Source organism: Odocoileus virginianus, chromosome 19 (genome assembly GCF_023699985.2).
Source record: "Odocoileus virginianus isolate 20LAN1187 ecotype Illinois chromosome 19, Ovbor_1.2, whole genome shotgun sequence".
Lineage (NCBI taxonomy): Eukaryota > Metazoa > Chordata > Mammalia > Artiodactyla > Cervidae > Odocoileus > Odocoileus virginianus.
The window spans coordinates 23370373-23387917 of NC_069692.1; the positions used below are offsets into that span (position 1 = coordinate 23370373).

The 17545-nt window shown below is 35.9% G+C and overlaps 1 protein-coding gene across 2 annotated transcripts in view; it reads left to right on the forward strand.

Annotated features, from left to right (window-relative positions):
- Positions 1–17545, forward strand: part of CDK19 (cyclin dependent kinase 19) — a 175761-nt gene that overhangs the window by 65270 nt on the left and 92946 nt on the right. For both annotated transcript variants that reach the window (XM_070449957.1, XM_070449956.1), the window contains one exon: positions 3950–4025. In XM_070449957.1, the coding sequence (XP_070306058.1) occupies positions 3950–4025 (76 nt within the window). The remainder of the gene's footprint in view (positions 1–3949; positions 4026–17545) is intronic.

Sequence of the window (17545 nt, forward strand, 5' to 3'; positions counted from 1 at the left end):
ATTCCTCCAGTTCCATTCTTCTTTCTCAAGATTACTTTGGCTATTCGAGGTTTTTTGTATTTCCATACAAATTGTGAAATTATTTGTTCTAGTTCTGTGAAAAATACCATTGGTAGCTTGATAGGGATTGCATTGAATCTATAGATTGCTTTGGGTAGTATAGCCATTTTGACAATATTGATTCTTCCAATCTATGAACACGGTATATTTCTCCATCTGTTTGTGTCCTCTTTGATTTCTTTCATCAGTGTTTTATAGTTTTCTATGTATAGGTCTTTTGTTTCTTTAGGTAGATATACTCCTAAGTATTTTATTCTTTTTGTTGCAGTGGTGAATGGTATTGTTTCCTTAATTTCTCTTTCTGTTTTCTCATTGTTAGTGTATATTAATGCAAGAGATTTCTGCGTGTTAATTTTATGTCCTGCAACTTTGCTATATTCGTTGATTAGCTCTAGTAATTTTCTGGTAGAATCTTTAGGGTTTTCTATGTAGAGGATCATGTCATCTGCAAACAGTGAGAGTTTCACTTCTTCTTTTCCTATCTGGATTCCTTTTACTTCTTTTTCTGCCCTGATTGCTGTGGCCAACACTTCCAAAACTATGTTGAATAGTAGTGGTGAGAGTGGGCACCCTTGTCTTGTTCCTGATTTTAGGGGAAATGCTTTCAATTTTTCATTATTGAGGGTAATGCTTGCTGTGGGTTTGTCATATATAGCTTTTATTATGTTGAGGTATGTTCCTTCTATTCCTGCTTTCTGGAGAGTTTTAATCATAAATGGATGTTGAATTTTGTCAAAGGCTTTTTCTGCATCTATTGAGATAATCATATGGTTTTTATCTTTCAATTTGTTAATGTGATGTATTACATTGATTGATTTGCAGATATTAAAGAATCCTTGCATTCCTGGGATAAAGCCCACTTGGTCATGGTGTATGATTTTTTTAATATGTTGTTGGATTCTATTTGCTAGAATTTTGTTAAGGATTTTTGCATCTATGTTCATCAGTGATATTGGCCTGTAGTTTTCTTTTTTTGTGGCATCTTTGTCTGGTTTTGGAATTAGGGTGATGGTGGCCTCATAGAATAAGTTTGGAAGTCTACCTTCTTCTGCAATTTTCTGGAAGAGTTTGAGTAAGATAGGTGTTAGCTCTTCTCTAAATTTTTGATAGAATTCAGCTGTGAAGCCATCTGGTCCTGGGCTTTTGTTTGCTGGAAGATTTCTGATTACAGTTTCGATTTCCTTGCTTGTGATGGGTTTGTTAAGATCTTCTATTTCTTCCTGGTTCAGTTTTGGAAAGTTATACTTCTCTAAGAACTTGTCCATTTCTTCCAAGTTGTCCATTTTATTGGCATAGAGCTGCTGGTAGTAGTCTCTTACGATCCTTTGTATTTCAGTGTTGTCTGTTGTGATCTCTCCATTTTCATTTCAAATTTTGTTAATTTGGTTCTTCTCCCTTTGTTTCTTTTTTTTTTCCATTTATTTTTATTAGTTGGAGGCTAATTACTTTACATCATTGCAGTGTTTCTTAATGAGTCTTGCTAATGGTTTGTCAATTTTGTTTATTTTTTCAAAAAACCAGCTTTTAGCTTTGTTGATTTTTGCTATGGTCTCTTTAGTTTCTTTTGCATTTATTTCTGCCCTAATTTTTAAGATTTCTTTCCTTCTACTAACCCTGGGGTTCTTCATTTCTTCCTTCTCTAGTTGCTTTAGGTGTAGAGTTAGGTTATTTATTTGACTTTTTTCTTGTTTCTTGAGGTAGGCCTGTAATGCTATGAATCTTCCCCTTAGCACTGCTTTTACAGTGTCCCATAGGTTTTGGGTTGTTGTGTTTTCATTTTCATTCATTTCTATGCATATTTTGATTTTTTTTTATTTCTTCTATGATTTGTTGGTTATTCAGAAGCGTGTTGTTTAGCCTCCATATGTTTGAATTTTTAATAATTTTTTTTCCCTGTAATTGAGATCTAATCTTACTGCACTGTGGTCAGAAAAGATGACTGGAATGATTTCAATTTTTTTGAATTTACCAAGACTAGATTTATGGCCCAGGATGTAATCTCTTCTGGAGAAGGTTCCATGTGCACTTGAGAAAAAGGTGAAGTTTATTGTTTTGGGGTGAAACGTCCTATAGATGTCAGTAAGGTCTAGCTGGTCCATTGTGTCTTTTAAAGTTTGTGTTTCCTTATTCATTTTCTGTTTAGTTGATCTATCCATAGTTGTGAGTGGGGTATTAAAGTCTCCCACTATTATTGTGTTACTATTAATTTCCTCTTTCATACTCATTAGCGTTTGCCTTACATATTGCGGTGCTCCTATGTTGGGTGCATATATATTTATAAATGTTATATCTTCTTGGATTGATCCTTTGATGAGTGTGTGTATTTTTTTAGTACAGTATAATTTATGTATTTTCTCAACAGTGTATGATAAACATTTTTCATGTTTCTAATGATCTTCATGATTACCCTTTTAGTAATTGCAGAACAGTCTATCTGTTGACATGTGCAATTTCTGTTTATCAAAATGCTGCTTGTTTTGAATGCCATATATTGGTAGAAAAATGTATATAATATTCAGACTGTTGGAAAAAATAACCGTAACTCAATTATTTGCCCAAAACACAGATGATTGTGAAAATCTTTAAAATGCACATGAAATGATGTTTTAAAATGCATTTTATGAATACGCTCTTAAACTGCTTTATCTGCTAGTAAACAGAGTGGGGAAAATGAGCAATAGGTAAGTAAGACGTTGAGGCACTACTTAGGTACTATCATTTGACGAAATCTTTATGACATGATGATACATTGTCGAAGCTCTAATATAATCAAAAGGCAAAACTTGGAGGGCATGGATTATGCTCCTCTTGTCAGAATAACCAGTGATAGGAGTCACATTTGTTACAATCAGCTGGGGCCTTGCTTTGGCTGGTCCTGTTGTTGGTACTATGAAGATACCTCATTGCACTGGACACTCATTGATACTATTTTTATGGATGATATCTCCATTATTGAGCTGCTGTCTTCCCTTGGTTAAGCACCCTGGTAACTACTGATACCAGAGTCTGCCAAAGTTCCAATCCTACCTCCATTAATTGGAACATTCACTGCAACTACCAAGTTTTTCCTAGGGATCTTGAGAATGAGGTGTTGGTGGCTAGTTTTGAAGTCTTTCTTTCCAAGGCTTTTGGTTGAGGTCTTAGACTTTTGAATGTTGCCTATCCTTGGTGAAAACTAGTGTGCCTCAGTCGGTCAACAGGGCTTCCCTGCTGGCTCAGACGGTAAGGAATCTGCCTGCACTGCAGGAGACCTGGGTTTGATACCTGGGGTGAGAAGATCCTCTGGAGGAGGAAAGAGCAATCAAGTATTCTTGTGTGTAGAATTCCATGGACAGACGGGCTACAGTCCATGGGGTGGCAAAGAGTCAGACACAACTGAGTGACTAACTCTCACACACACACACACACACACACACAGTGGGTCAACATTCTTCTGTAATATCTCCATTTATTGCATGGGTCTTATACTATGAAATCATTTTGGATAAATATAGAAGTTTACATCTGTCATTTATTTTTTAATTGTTTATAACATAATGCTTTCATAGACTCCAGATAACTAAGACAGTAGAATTATCTTACAATATGCTTGAGTTTATATTTATGCTTATATTTATGCTTATTTACTTTTTGAAACTAGTGTTTAGTATCCTGTTCCATTTCAATTTTGTAGTTTGTGTTTTGGCTCTATCTAATGTTTTCATTGTGCCATGGGTTTCTTTTGGCATTTCACATTTTATAATTGAAATGTTATCAGAAATAATAAGCAATGCATGCATAGTGAGAGCATTTACATATCACTGAGGCTAGTACATTTCATTTTTATTATAGTTATAATTTTGAATCTGAAAATATATAGAAAGAAATAATTTTTTTTGTTCCTATGCAGAAAAGATGAAAAAGAATATGCATTGAAGCAAATTGAAGGCACAGGAATATCTATGTCGGCTTGTAGAGAGATTGCAGTAAGTGGACATAAATGTTATTTATTTTGTTATTGATGTTGGGTGATGATATTAACATAAATGCTTCATTAATGTATACAATGCATGGTTATTTCAAAGATGTTTAAGAAAATTTTCTACGAGAAAAGTTGCATAAACTTTTTAATTACTTGAAAGTCATCTTTGAACATTCTCTTAATTATATTTAGGATTTATAATCTTAAGAATACAGAACTGAATGACTTCTTAATTGATTTAAATTATAGTTGAGTATAACTATTAATTTAAATTAGTAATTTAATTAATGTATATATTTCCTGTAATTTTAGGACTGATACATGTCTTTATAGAGAAGGGGGTGATACTGTTCATAGTGTGCCTATTAAACGTTTTCTGAAGAATTCATGTTTTAGTGTTACATTTTGCTAGTTGCTAAAAAAAAAAAAATAAGACTGTCATAATAATAGGATAATTCCTTAAAGAAAGATCATTTTTTTTAATCTTTATATGACACACCTGTACATTTAAGAAATGATTGTCCATAAGAACACCTAACATTTCCTGAGTATTTACCAGATACTATGCTTACTAAGTGCTTTTAAGTATTAATTTAATTTTCTTAACAATCATATGAAATAAGTACTTTTAGTATCCCAATTTTTACAAATCAGTAAGCAAAGGCAAAATCATAATTGTGGCTTAGAAGTCTTAATATTATATTACCTTATTTTAGTTCTTCAGTTTCTTATTTTAGTGCTTTAGTTTCTTACTGGGCCTTTATCATGATCACTGATCTATTAGGAATTTCTGTCTCTAAATTATTAAATATATTGTCCATATCCATTAGGCATTTCTGTCTCTAATTTGGTAACTATCTCATGTTTTACTCACAGTTCCTTATTTGTAGTTCACTCACATTGAAGCACTCCATCATCACTCTTAATCATAAGAAAATGAATAATGCAAAGAACACATGAGGCGGGATTTCTGTAGACCTGAGTGTCTGCCTTTGTGGTTAAACTAGCTGTGAGTCTCAGTTTCCTTATATTGAAATAAGGGAACTATAAGGTCCCTTCTACTCATAAATTCTTTGATTTCAGGATGGGGGCTTCTCACTAGGCTGTGTACACTTTGGGGGGTAGGGACCTTGTCTTTTTGTCCCTAGTTTCTTGCATAGTACCTGGCACATAGCAGGTGCCCCATAAATGCTTGTTGAATAAATCAATGAATAACAACAAAGTTCTTTATAATCCTTAGTTTGCTTTAGAATATAAATTTATTGTTTAAAGTGTTCATTTTGTCATTTTCCCATTAATTATAAATTGGTGTTTATAATGCCCTACCAGAGTGAGCATTTGATAATTGATTTTTAACTCCCTAAAATTCAGAGTATTATTTCAACCAATGTGAATATCGCTGGTATGCAATTTTGCTAGGGTTCTATAATTTAATACAGCATTAATTCAGTGTCCATGAATTAATTGGGTAAATAGCTGAAATTTAAGGTATTGATTATTAGGAAATGAAAACCCAATTCTAGAGATCTTCTGAGGCATCCATGGATTCCCTTTTCCCAACATCCCCACTGACATTTGTTACATCTTGTCTTTATGGTGATAGTTACCTTAACAGATGTGAGGTGACATCTCACTGCGGTTTTGATTGTGTTTCCTTGGTGATTAATGACTGCCCTTGACGTATCTGCTGGCCGTCTGTGTATCTTCTTCTTTGGAAGAAGTCCTTGTTCAATTCCTTTACCCATTTTTGAATTGAAGGATGATACTGATGATTTTTGCTGTTGAGTTGAATACATTCCTGATATGTTTTGGATACTAACCACTTATCAGATAAATAGTTTGCAAATAGCTTCTCATACTTTGTACTTCTCATACTTTCCTTTTTATTTTGTTCATTGTTTCTTGTTGTGCAGAAGCTGAAAAAACTTAACTCTGAAACTCATTTACAGTCTTCATATTTTTATTGAGGGTTTGCTTAATAGAACTTTAGAAAGTATGCAGTTTCTGAATTGAATAATTTTTTATATTACCTGGATAACTTAGCCCCAACATGATAGGGATTTTGACATGAGTTTAACATGTATGTTATTGCATAGTGGCTAAGTGCATACATCTTTGTACATTATAAGCTCACAAACACAGTCTTGTAATTATTGCTTACTGCAGTTGTCTTTTAAATCACACAGAAGAAAAATAGTTAAAATATACTTAATGCTATTTCTTCTGTTTACTCATGTTGCCACTGTTGCCAGTGATCTTTATTTTATGTGTAGATATAAGGTACATAAGTCCTTTGATTTTAACCAAAAGTCTCCATTTAGTATTTTTTTTTTGTAGTGCAGATCTTCTGGGAGTGAATTTTCTGTTTTTGTATTTAGGAATATCTTAATTTCTTCCTTTTTTGCCTTTATCACTTGCTTCTCCTTTGTTTTTTGCAGACTAATTTTGCCACATATAGAGTTCTTGAATGACAGTCTTCCTTTTTTCACTTTGTCTATGTTATCTCACTGCCTTTTAGCCACCATGGTTTCTGATGAAAAGTCAACTGTTAATTCATGAGAGTCTTGTACATGAGGAGTTATTTTCTTGCTATTCTCAAGATTTTCTTTTTATGTTTGTCTTTTGACAATTTGACTATGATATGTGTAGATGTGAAGTCTAATTGGAGTCTGTTGTTTCTTGGGTGTAGAGAGTAATGTTTTTCATCACATTTGGGAAATTTCCAGCCATTATTTCTTCAGATACTCTCCCAGCCCTTTTCTGTCTCTCCTCTCTTTTCGAGACCGCCATTGTGTGTATGTTTTTAGTCTTGATGGTGTCACACAGGGCACCGACACACTGATGATTTCTGCTAATTCTTTTTCTGCTTATTGCTTAGACAGGATACTTTTAATAACCTATCTTTGTTGGCTGATTATGTCTTTTGCCAGCTCAATATGCTCCTAAGCCTCTCTCCAGTGAAATATTCATTTTAGTTATTTTACTTTTCAATTCCAAAATTGCTATATGGTTCTTTTTTCCTTTTAATAGACTTTTTTAGAGCAGTTTTACTTTTACAGCAAAACTGAGTAGAAGTTCTAGAGATTTCCTGCACAGTCCCTACCTTCACACATGCATAGCCTAATTCATTATCAACCTCGTCCACCAGAGTAGTATGTTTGTTACAACTGATGAACCTATGTTGCCGCCCAAAGACAGTAGTTTACATTAGGGGTCACTCTTGGTGTTGTGTATTTTGTGGATTTGGACAAACGTCTAATGACATGTATCCACCATTATGATATCATGCAGAATAGTTCCCCTGCCCTCAAAGTTCTCAGTGCTCTATTGATTCATCCGAGACCATCCGCCTCCTCAGATAGTCACAGATCTTTTTACTGTTTACATAATTTTGCCTTTTTCAGAATGTCATATAGTTGAAACACTATAGTATGTAGCCTTTTGAGATTGGCTTCTTTCCCTTAGTAATAGGCATTTAAGATTCATCCGTATCTTTATGACTTAATAGCTCATATCTCTATGGTACCGAGTGATACTCCCATCATCTGGATGTATCACAGTTTGTTTACACATTGATTGACAGAAGTACATCTTGGTTGCCTCAAAGATTTGGCAGTTATGAGTAGAGCTGCTGTACACTCTGTGTGTTGGCTTCTGTGTGGACGTGACTTTTCAGTTCCTTTGGGTACTGAAAATATCAAGGAGCAGAATTTCTGGACTGCATGGTAATAGTATGTTTACCTATCTTCCTAAGTGACTAGACTGTTTTGCATTCCTACCAGCAATGGGTGAGAGTTTCTTTTGCTCCACAACCTTGCCAAATTTGTTGTTGCCAGTGTTCTGGATTTAGTGTCCTAATAGGTTTGTAGTGATATCTCATTGTTATTTAATAAAACTCTGCTTTAGCCATTAAGTCTTGCTTGTATGGCTTTAAGAGCTGTGCGATTAGAGTCTTTCAGATAGTTCTTGGACATACCCACAGCTTTGCATACGGACATGGTTACAGTCTTTACTACCCAGTTCCATTTATAGAAAATTCTAGAAAGTGCACACTGATCTGTAGTGGTGGACAGTTGATCAGTGACTGTGTGCAGGTGGGAAAGAAACAGTGGTGTATTACAAAGGACAATGAGGAGTCTCTTGGAGGTGATGTAAATCTCCATCATTTTGATTGTCATGATGGTTTCCTGGGTTTGTATCTATAATAAAACTTGAAGATGGTATACAGTTATACCTCAGTAAATTTGGGGGAAAATTAATAAAGGTGTATGGGATTATTAGTGGGTCAAGGGTCTGTTAAAGAGGAATTTGTAAGATTCTGTGGATCACAAGCACAGCTGGAGGGATTGGCCTTGAATAGGAAATGGAACAGATAGTTTATCCTCGAAACTACAGAGGCAGAAGAAAGGATGTCAACACTCGTCAGTCCACGAGGGAGATGGTGAAGTAGGTACATTCTTGTATGCCTCTCTTTTGTGTATGTGAATCTTAAATGATGAATGTTTTTAGTTAATTGATGAAGCCTATGTGAAAATTTGCTGATCAAAGATAAGATTATAAAAGTGTTATAGTCTGCCTAAAGTAGGAGACCAGTCATGTCACTAGTCTGCATGACTGTGTTGTTTTCTTTATTTTAAGCCCAGTATAAGAAGGGAGAATTGGCGTTTTTCTGGTTGATGAGGTGGAAGGACAGAAAATGTAAGGTGGTTGAGAGTCAGAGAGGTTAGGAGGGACTGATACATTGGGGAGAATGTAGACAACACCATACATTAAAAGGCAGATAAAACTTGTTCTTTGCCTTTTCCTTCGATGTCCCATAATATTATCTGCCTCCTGGCATTTTCTTATTTATATAGAGGCACATAGATAAGATGCCTTTGATTTGGATAAAATTAGTAACATTTCACTCATTACTCTAAAATGATGGGACTGTGATTACAGACACCTTCTGAGTGCAGAGCTGGATGATGAGTAGAGAAGTCAGAGAATTTGTAACCGTGGAATGAGCTTGAAGCATGTGTGCAGAATGGGAAGAAGTTTAAGAACTAGAATGAGGGACTTCCCTAGTGGTACAGTGAATAGGAATCCACTTGCCAATGCAGAGGATAGGGGTTCGATCCCTGGTCCCACAAGATTCCGCATGCTTCCGAGTGACTAAGCCTATACACCACGAGTACTGAGCCCTCATTTTAGAACCTTCGAGCCACAACTAATGAAGCTCATGCTCTGTAGAGCCTGTGGCCCGCAACAAGAGACGTCATTGCAATGAAAGCCCCACGCACCACAATGAAGAGGAGCCCCCCACTCACAACTGAAGAAAGCCCACACAACAGCAACAAAGACCCAGTACAGCCAAAAATAAAAGAAAGAAATTAAAAAAGAAACTGTCATTACTGTAAATAAACTAGAATGCATTACTACCTCGTCTCACTAATAAAAGTCATTTCACATGTTAATTTCATTTGAACCTTATTGATCAGAGGTGAATTATAATCCCATATCTTTGGACGGTGCTTTACAGTTAACAATATGCCATAATAAGGACTAATTCTGGGTGATGTATGTACTAGGAACATGTAAACATGAACCTTTTTAGTCTGAGATTACAGGGGAGTTCTAATTTGATGTTTTTTACCTTTGTGGCCTGTGTAATCATAAGGTTGCTAGGCTGGAAATGTGGTAAACAGCATTAATTCTGATCCCATTAATTTGTTTCCTGGTTATGCAATTCAAATATGTTTATTATAAAATTCTCAATGTGGAAAAAGCATGTTAAGAGCATCTGTTACCCTCTTAGAAATAATGACTATTAATATTTTGTGTATGGTCTTCTAGACTTTTTCCTTTACAAAAATACTGAAGATTTTTTCCCCATAAGAGTGGAGAGTCCATTAATTTTTTATAAAATGTAATTTCATCCACAGTAATACAAAGATAACTTTTTAACTATCAAAATAATCAGCATGCTAGTTGTGTGGGATATAAGAAAGATTATAAGATCTAATTCCTGAATACTTTTCAAAAAATTGACATGGTCCCAAAGAAAGTGAAGACAGACTGAAAGGAAAATTAGTCAAGGGAAATAGGGCAATAGAGTGAAGAAGGAAGAGAGAGAAAAACCTGGCTTAATGTCAGACTGCTGTCTTCCTCAGTTTTGGTTTGAGAAGCCACTGCCTCAGACCCCTCTGCCCAGCTTAGCCCAGTGTGTGTCCACCAGCATCTCAGCGTTGATGCTCCCGTGGTGACACGTGGCCTCAGCTGTCATGGACTGTCACTTGCAGTTTTTCTTAAAGCACAGAGCAGGCAGGGTAGAATGGCAGTTAAAAGAGTATTTGCTACGTTTTTTTTTTCTTTCCCTCTCTTGCCACCGTGGTGGTTTAGCAGGCTGCTATGTAAATATCAGTGGAATGCTTGTAACTGTCCTTTGTCTTCAAGGAATAAGCCCCCCCCCTTTTTTAAACTTAGGAAGGGAAATGATAAAATGTATGTTTGCAGTGGATTCCTTGAGAACTATAAACTGTCTATAAGCGTGGCTCTAATTCTTACCAATGCTTTTTTAATTTTTTTTTTTTAATTTTTGGCTGTGCTGGGTCTTTGTCGCTGCGTGGGCTTGCCTCTAGTTCCAGCGAGTGGGGGCTCCTGTCCAGTTGCGTTCCATGCGCTTTTCGTAGCAGTGATCTCTCTTGCTGCTGGGCTCGGGCTCTAGGGCACTGCGGCTTCAGTAGCTGTGGCTCAAGGGCTCTAGAGCACAGGCTCAGTAGTCGTGGCCGGGCATGCGGCATCTTCCTGGATTAGGGATCGGACTCATGTCTCATGCTTTGGCAAGTGGATTCTTTACCACCGAATCACCAGGGAAGCCCCTTACTAAAACATGTATTTTTATCAACCTTAAAATTATTTTGTTAGATCTCATAAATTGAGAAATACCTGTTAATTCTCATTTAGATTATTTAATTATATCTCAGTTGCTTTTATGTTGCACTGAATGCAAATTTTTCTTTTAACATGTGTCCAGTTTTATTAGAGTGTATAGATTTGTGGAAATACATCTGTGATTCAGGTAATTTACCCTTTCTATGACTGGGACAAAATCAAAGTATTTTTGTGAAAAATATTAAAGGTAGAAAAAGTTTTCTTTTTTCAGTAGGCTTTTAACATGATCTTTAATAATTATTTTCATAAAAAGTTTGCATGATTTTGGAGACTGGAGCTAAATCATATATGAAATCATCTTTGAGGAAAAATCTGTTCTTTGGTATAATCCTTTTGTTCACCTTAGAAACAAACAGAAGTTTACTCTTGGGATTGAAGATTCAGGATATATATATATTTTTCTTTTTTAAAATGTGTGTGTGTGTTTCCCCCCTTTCATTGGATAGTAATAGTTACTACTTTCCTCATTAATATAATATATTTAGTTTGTTTGGCATTTAGATATGTATATTCTTACTGACTCATAATGAAAAGTGAAATCTTGTATGAGTTGGGGAATAGGATTTGGGATTATTATAGGATGAATCTGGGAGATGCATATAGAGTCAGCACATAGGGAGGGACCATCATAGGATGGAAAATAAATCCTTTTAAAAGCTAGAAAGGGACAAGGGGCAGGTAAAAGGCGTTAACCAGCAGACAGATTCTCTGGTCCACTGGTGTATCTATCTACCTTGCTATGGATGTTAGGTTTTGAGTCTCTTAAAAGTTATTATTGGACTTCCCTGAAGGTCCAGAAATTAAGACTCTGTGTTCCCAATGCTGGGGGCATGGGTTTGATCCCTGGTTGAGGAAGATCCTTGCATGCTGTGTGGCATGGCAAAAAAAAAGAAGAGTGATTATTATTTGTGTGTGAGTGCATGCATGCACCTTTTGGAGTATATTTCAGGTTGCTTTGTTTCCTCTGAGAAGACTAAGTGACCAATCTTCATGTTCTCAGAAGCAGATTTAAATACCTATTGTTGCCAATGGTAGAAAAGAGGTGTGCCATATATAGGTTTCTGGGGTTTTGTATAAAGATGACAAAAGTGAGAAGGAACCGTTGGAGAAGAGATAAAACTGTTTTTGCTCACCAGTTTCTCATGTGTGTGTGTTACTGTGAAGGAAGATGGATTGGTGTGGTAACACTAGTCACAGAAGTAACTCAAAACTCTCCACTTCTCTCTTTTCCAACTCTAGGGAATAGACTAGTTGGTTGAAAGTAGTACCTTTAGGCACCTATGGTTGCTGTGACTCCTTTCGGTCTGCAAAGAATTGGTAGGTTATCGTCAAAGAGTTGACTCTATCAGTAAATCCCTCCCTACTTAAGAAAATCAGTTGAGTTATTTCAGTTCTCTTAAAAATATGAAAATGATCAATGTCATATTCCTGCTCTAATTAGATTAGATTTAATTGACTTAATTCCCTATTTTTAGTGTTGTTTCTCTTTGTCTTGAATAATTTTGAAGCAAAAGTATGCTGGTGATATAATGCAGAGTAAAGGACTGAAAATAAATCTGATAATATTCAAAGGGCTTAGCTCAGAACCTGAAAAATATTAATAAGTGCACAGTAAATGTTGCTTTATTATTATTATTGATAATAACTTTATCCTATTCAAACTGTAATAAAAACATAATTTTTAGTTAAAATTGTTTTCACCAAAGTCAATTACTTTTAACATCTATACAAACATTAAGTATATTATTATAGAAGGTACTGAATTATACAATTTAACATAAATTTGTTAATTCTAGATTCAAAATAAGAGATTGATATGGGAAAATAAAGTATTCATTTTAAAAACGTGCCTTAGGCTTCAGATTGTAAAGTGGGAGAGAATATGGACTCGGATATCAGATAGACTTGATGATGTATCTGAACTTCACCCTTTTTCCTCTATATCTTGGGCAAGTTGCTCCTAGATGAAGCAGTTTTCAGGGGGAATGAGGCTGTATCAGTTTTGCTTTGAGGGCTGGCAGTGCCAAGGAAGCAGGCCATGTGGCAATCCACAGGTTGCCCCGACTCTCAGAATCCCTTAGTGTCTTAACTTGCTAATGTCCCAGGTCATTCTCAGCTTCACCCTCTAACCAGAATCTCATCTCATGAAATGTTTGACAAAGCACACCTTTCCATATATGTTCAGGAGTCATACCATTTCTTAGGAGGGAGGAGTTGCCTGTGAAAGGTGAGTCTGACCCTTGCATATATGTTAGTGGTATATGCTGCATCTAAGCTCTTGAATTAAAATATGGCTAATTTCTACTTTTATTTCTAGTTCACCTTTCATATTCCTTACTCTGATTTATCTGGATTTGGAATTCAGTATCATTCTCAATCTACGCAGTTTTCTTTTTCTTTTTTGGCCTAATTATTACTCCTATAACTATCAACATACCTGATTTTTCTGAATCTTAGTTTATTCACATCTAAAATTGAGTTCATAGTTCCTAATTTCACAGAATTGTAGTAAGGATGTATGTAAGCCTCTTGGCTCATAATCAGTTCCCAGTGAAAGCTTAGTTTTCTTCCTTTCTCTTAAGTTGAATTCGTTAGTGTCATAAAAAAGTAAATTGTGGGCCTCCTTGGCTTAGATCAGTAATAATACATAAGAGGCCAGGAAATGTGTTTTAAAAATGTAGTGATTTTGCCCTGGCCTTTGAATGTTAAATTACATCTAAAATGTACTATAGCAGCAGATACAGTTGTTCCACCACCTCAAATATATCAGTCAGTTAACTGATACTGATCACTACTTGCTGTAACACACAGTGTTGCTTGCTGAGAGAATAAACAGCAGTATTTTCAGTGAGGTGGCAGTCTTTTAAAGTCAGTTATTTGGAATGTGAAATGCTTTTTTCCTTTAGGAAACATTGATATGAATGATGCCTAGCTTAACTATCTACCCCACCAAAACTGGCCTACCCCACCATTTTTGGCCTGTGGGTAACTGAGTTATGGTACTCTAGTACCATAGTCAGAGAAGGCAATGGCACCCCACTCCAGTACTCTTGCCTGGAAAATCCCATGGACGGAGGAGCCTGGTAGGCTGCAGTCCATGGGGTCGCTAAGAGTCGGACGCGACTGAGTGACTTCACTTTCACTTTTCACTTTCCTGCATTGGAGAAGGAAATGGCAACCCACTCCAGTGTTCTTGCCTGGAGAATCCCAGGGACGGGGGAGCCTGGTGGGCTGCTGTCTATGGGGTCGCACAGTCGGACACGACTGACGCGACTTAGCAGCAGCAGTACCATAGTACTTGAGGACTACTTAAGACATTGTCTCTATGGAGAAACATATTTCAGAATTAAAAGCATACATCTTGCCTTGTCATGGTTTTTAAAATGAGAATAGGCTCTTCAGACCCAGGTCACTAGGGAGATAAGTGACCTGGGGGAGATTAGTCGTGTCAGAAGATAGGTAGGTGGTTTTATGGCAACCAGAGTTGGAGTGGAAATTGTATTATCCAAGCAGTGGGAATTGGGAGTTAGGTCTCTACCTGGGGGAGAAAGAGTTGGGTTAGATAATAGATAGATAATAAGGGAGTTAGGGCAGGCTGGCAGACCTGGGAGGCAGCTGGTTGAGTTTCAGGTAGAAACCAGGAAAAGAGGAATGGAGACACTTGGCCAGTCAGTAGCTGTCTGGAGTCAGTGGAGCCAGCTAGTAAATAGGGTAATCTAAAGTGGTATGGATCACGAACAGAGAAAGCCTGCAATTAGGATTTTGGTATTATAGCAAAGGATTTAGCATATTTGGGGAAAGAAGTTTAGTTCCTTCAGATATCAGTGGATTTATCATAATGAAATAATATCACATATTACTCTTCTCTTACTTTGGCCTTACATGACTTCTGGTGACACAAACTGTTCACGTTTTTAGTATAGATCTTTGACTTAATAAACAAAACCCATCAGAACAGTGCACAGTCAAGATAAAGCAGAACTTAAACAGATTACAAACAAGAGAATAGACTGCATTTTTAAAGGATGAAGATTATAGTTCAAAAATAAATAATTGTATCTTATTACAATGGGCAGTTGTATATTATTGTAACAGGACTGAGATAAGATGATAAAACATAGATATTGGTTTGCAAGCTTCTTAGTATACTCAGCAGCTTGGTAATTTCAGAGTTTGAATGGGCTATTTGTCTAATTGTCTAAAGAATGTTCTCATTAATTGGCAAATTCTTCAGTTTGTAGATTTTAGTGTTGTTGTTAGATAACATAGCATTCAGATAGTTGAAGGAAATAAGCATTTAAAACAAAATGACTGCCAAAGGATTCTTTTGTTGTTGTCATTGTTTTAAAATTTATTTATTTTAATTGGAAGATAATTGCTTTACAGTATTGTGTTGGTTTCTGCCATACGTCAGCATGAGTCAGCCATGGTTACACATATGTCCCCTCCTCTTGAACCTCCCGCCACTCCTACCCCATCTCACCCCTGTAGGTTGTCAGAGCACTGGGTTGAGCTCCTTACATCATACAGCAAATTCCCACTGGCTGGCTGTTTTGCACATGGTGATGTATATGTTTTTAGCGCCACTCTGTCAGTTCATCCCACCCTCTCCTCCTGCCGCCCCCAGCCCCACCCCACTGTGTCCACACCTGTTCTCTTTGTGTCTCTGCTGCTGCACTGCAGACAGGCTCAGCAGTACCATTTTTCTAGAGATATGCTCAGTATTCTTGACAGCAAAGTAGTATCAGAGAAGAAAGCTACTTGAGAATCTTATTTGCAGAGTAGTAAGTAACTGAGGTTTGGGTATAAACTGGGTTTTCTTTCTTTTTTTTAAATTTATTGAAGTATAGTTCATTTACAGGCACAAGCTGTTTTGTCACCTTTTTTCTCTATAAGTACTAATTTTTTTTTTCAAGTGCTTTTTCTTTTTTCCCTGAATTGCCTGCCTTTCTGTCTTTTGTTTTCCTTTCAACTTGTTACCTGTTTGATTAATAAGCTTATCTTTATTTATGGTCTTTGGGTGTTGCTGACATGGTATTCACTTTATTCCTCTCAGAAAGAATTTTTAAAGTCAGAGTGTTTTAATCCAATAGAAAAATAGGCTAAAGAGTTAAACAGGAACTTAAAAAAAAAATTGAAACATTAATAGCCAGTAAATAAAAAAGATGCTCAGTTATACTGATGATCAGAGAAAAAAAATCACAGTAAAAGATATTTTTGCTCTCCAAATCAGTAACAGTAGCTGGCAGTGATGTAGAATATTGGGGAACTGGCATTAGTGTTAGCGGAATTGTAAATAATTATATTGCAACTCTGAGGAAAACAAGTTATTTACCTAAAAAAATTATACATACCTTGTTGCTCGGTAATTTCATTCCTAGATATCTATGCTATAGCACTGTTTCTTATCCCCAGTCCCCTGTTTTATAATAATTAATCTCCAGTCCCCTTTACCATCCTGAACTGAAATTCATAGATGATGTGCATAATTTAAAAAATCATTATAATTCCTTACTTTATTATAACAGTAAGAAAATAATTTATAATGAAATAATTTATTTAAATATGTAAGAATCATACATTTTTATTATATCTAAATGCTAATCAAGTCATAGATGAATATCATTGTTGGACATGTAATTGAATTGATGCTCAGTGTATGGTTTGGGTAGTGATACATTACATTTTGTGTGTATCTTGCACTAAGTCTATACTGTGGTACATGTGAATTTGTGAACTTGTGGCTTCACAATTCAATAGGAGGTCCTGAAGAGATATTTCAGTTGTTTCCAAGATTCTTACCTTGAATTCAAAACACTGAAGCTTATTATTTTGCTAAGTAATATTTTTATCCTGTCATTTTATTTTTCATTTCATTTCTTTTTCTTCTGTTGCTTATCCTATTTGTTGTTTTCTTATTTTTTCCTTATGTCTTATGTAAATAGTTTCTTTTTTCCTACCATTTGCCAAAAGTAGGCCTGTTCCTTGACTATAACTGTTTGTAACTCCATGAAGAATGTCTGTACTTGTTTTATCTGTTTTTCTTCTTATTTGGGACTGTCTTACTATCTCTTCAGTTATGCATGGTATATAGGTTAATACTTAGATGGGATGTAGGTTCATATACAGAATTTCCCCTGAAGCATAAGGAAATTTTTTATTATATAAACAGTAGCTCACCTAAGTTATTAATTAATAATTTGAAATGCTTTCATTTTCCTGTAAAACAAAAGTTAACAATTCAGTGGGCTTTATGGAATTGAGATTACCCTTGTTGTGGGTTTTTTTTTGGTTCATGCCTGTTGTTCTAGTCTCTAAGTTGGGTCTAACTCTTGTGACCCCGTGGACTGTAGCCAGCCATGCTCCTCTCTATGGAATTTCCCAGACAAGAATACTGGAATGGGTTGCCATTTACTTCTCCAGGGGATCTTTCTGACCCAGGGATTGAACCTGCGTCTCCTGCATTGGCAGGTGGATTCTTTACCACTAAACCACCTGGGAAGCCCTTGTTGTTCTATGTTAGCATTTTAAAAATAGTGTAGATTGTCTTTGCCTTTATAAAATTTAGGTCAGAGATTATATCTGATATGT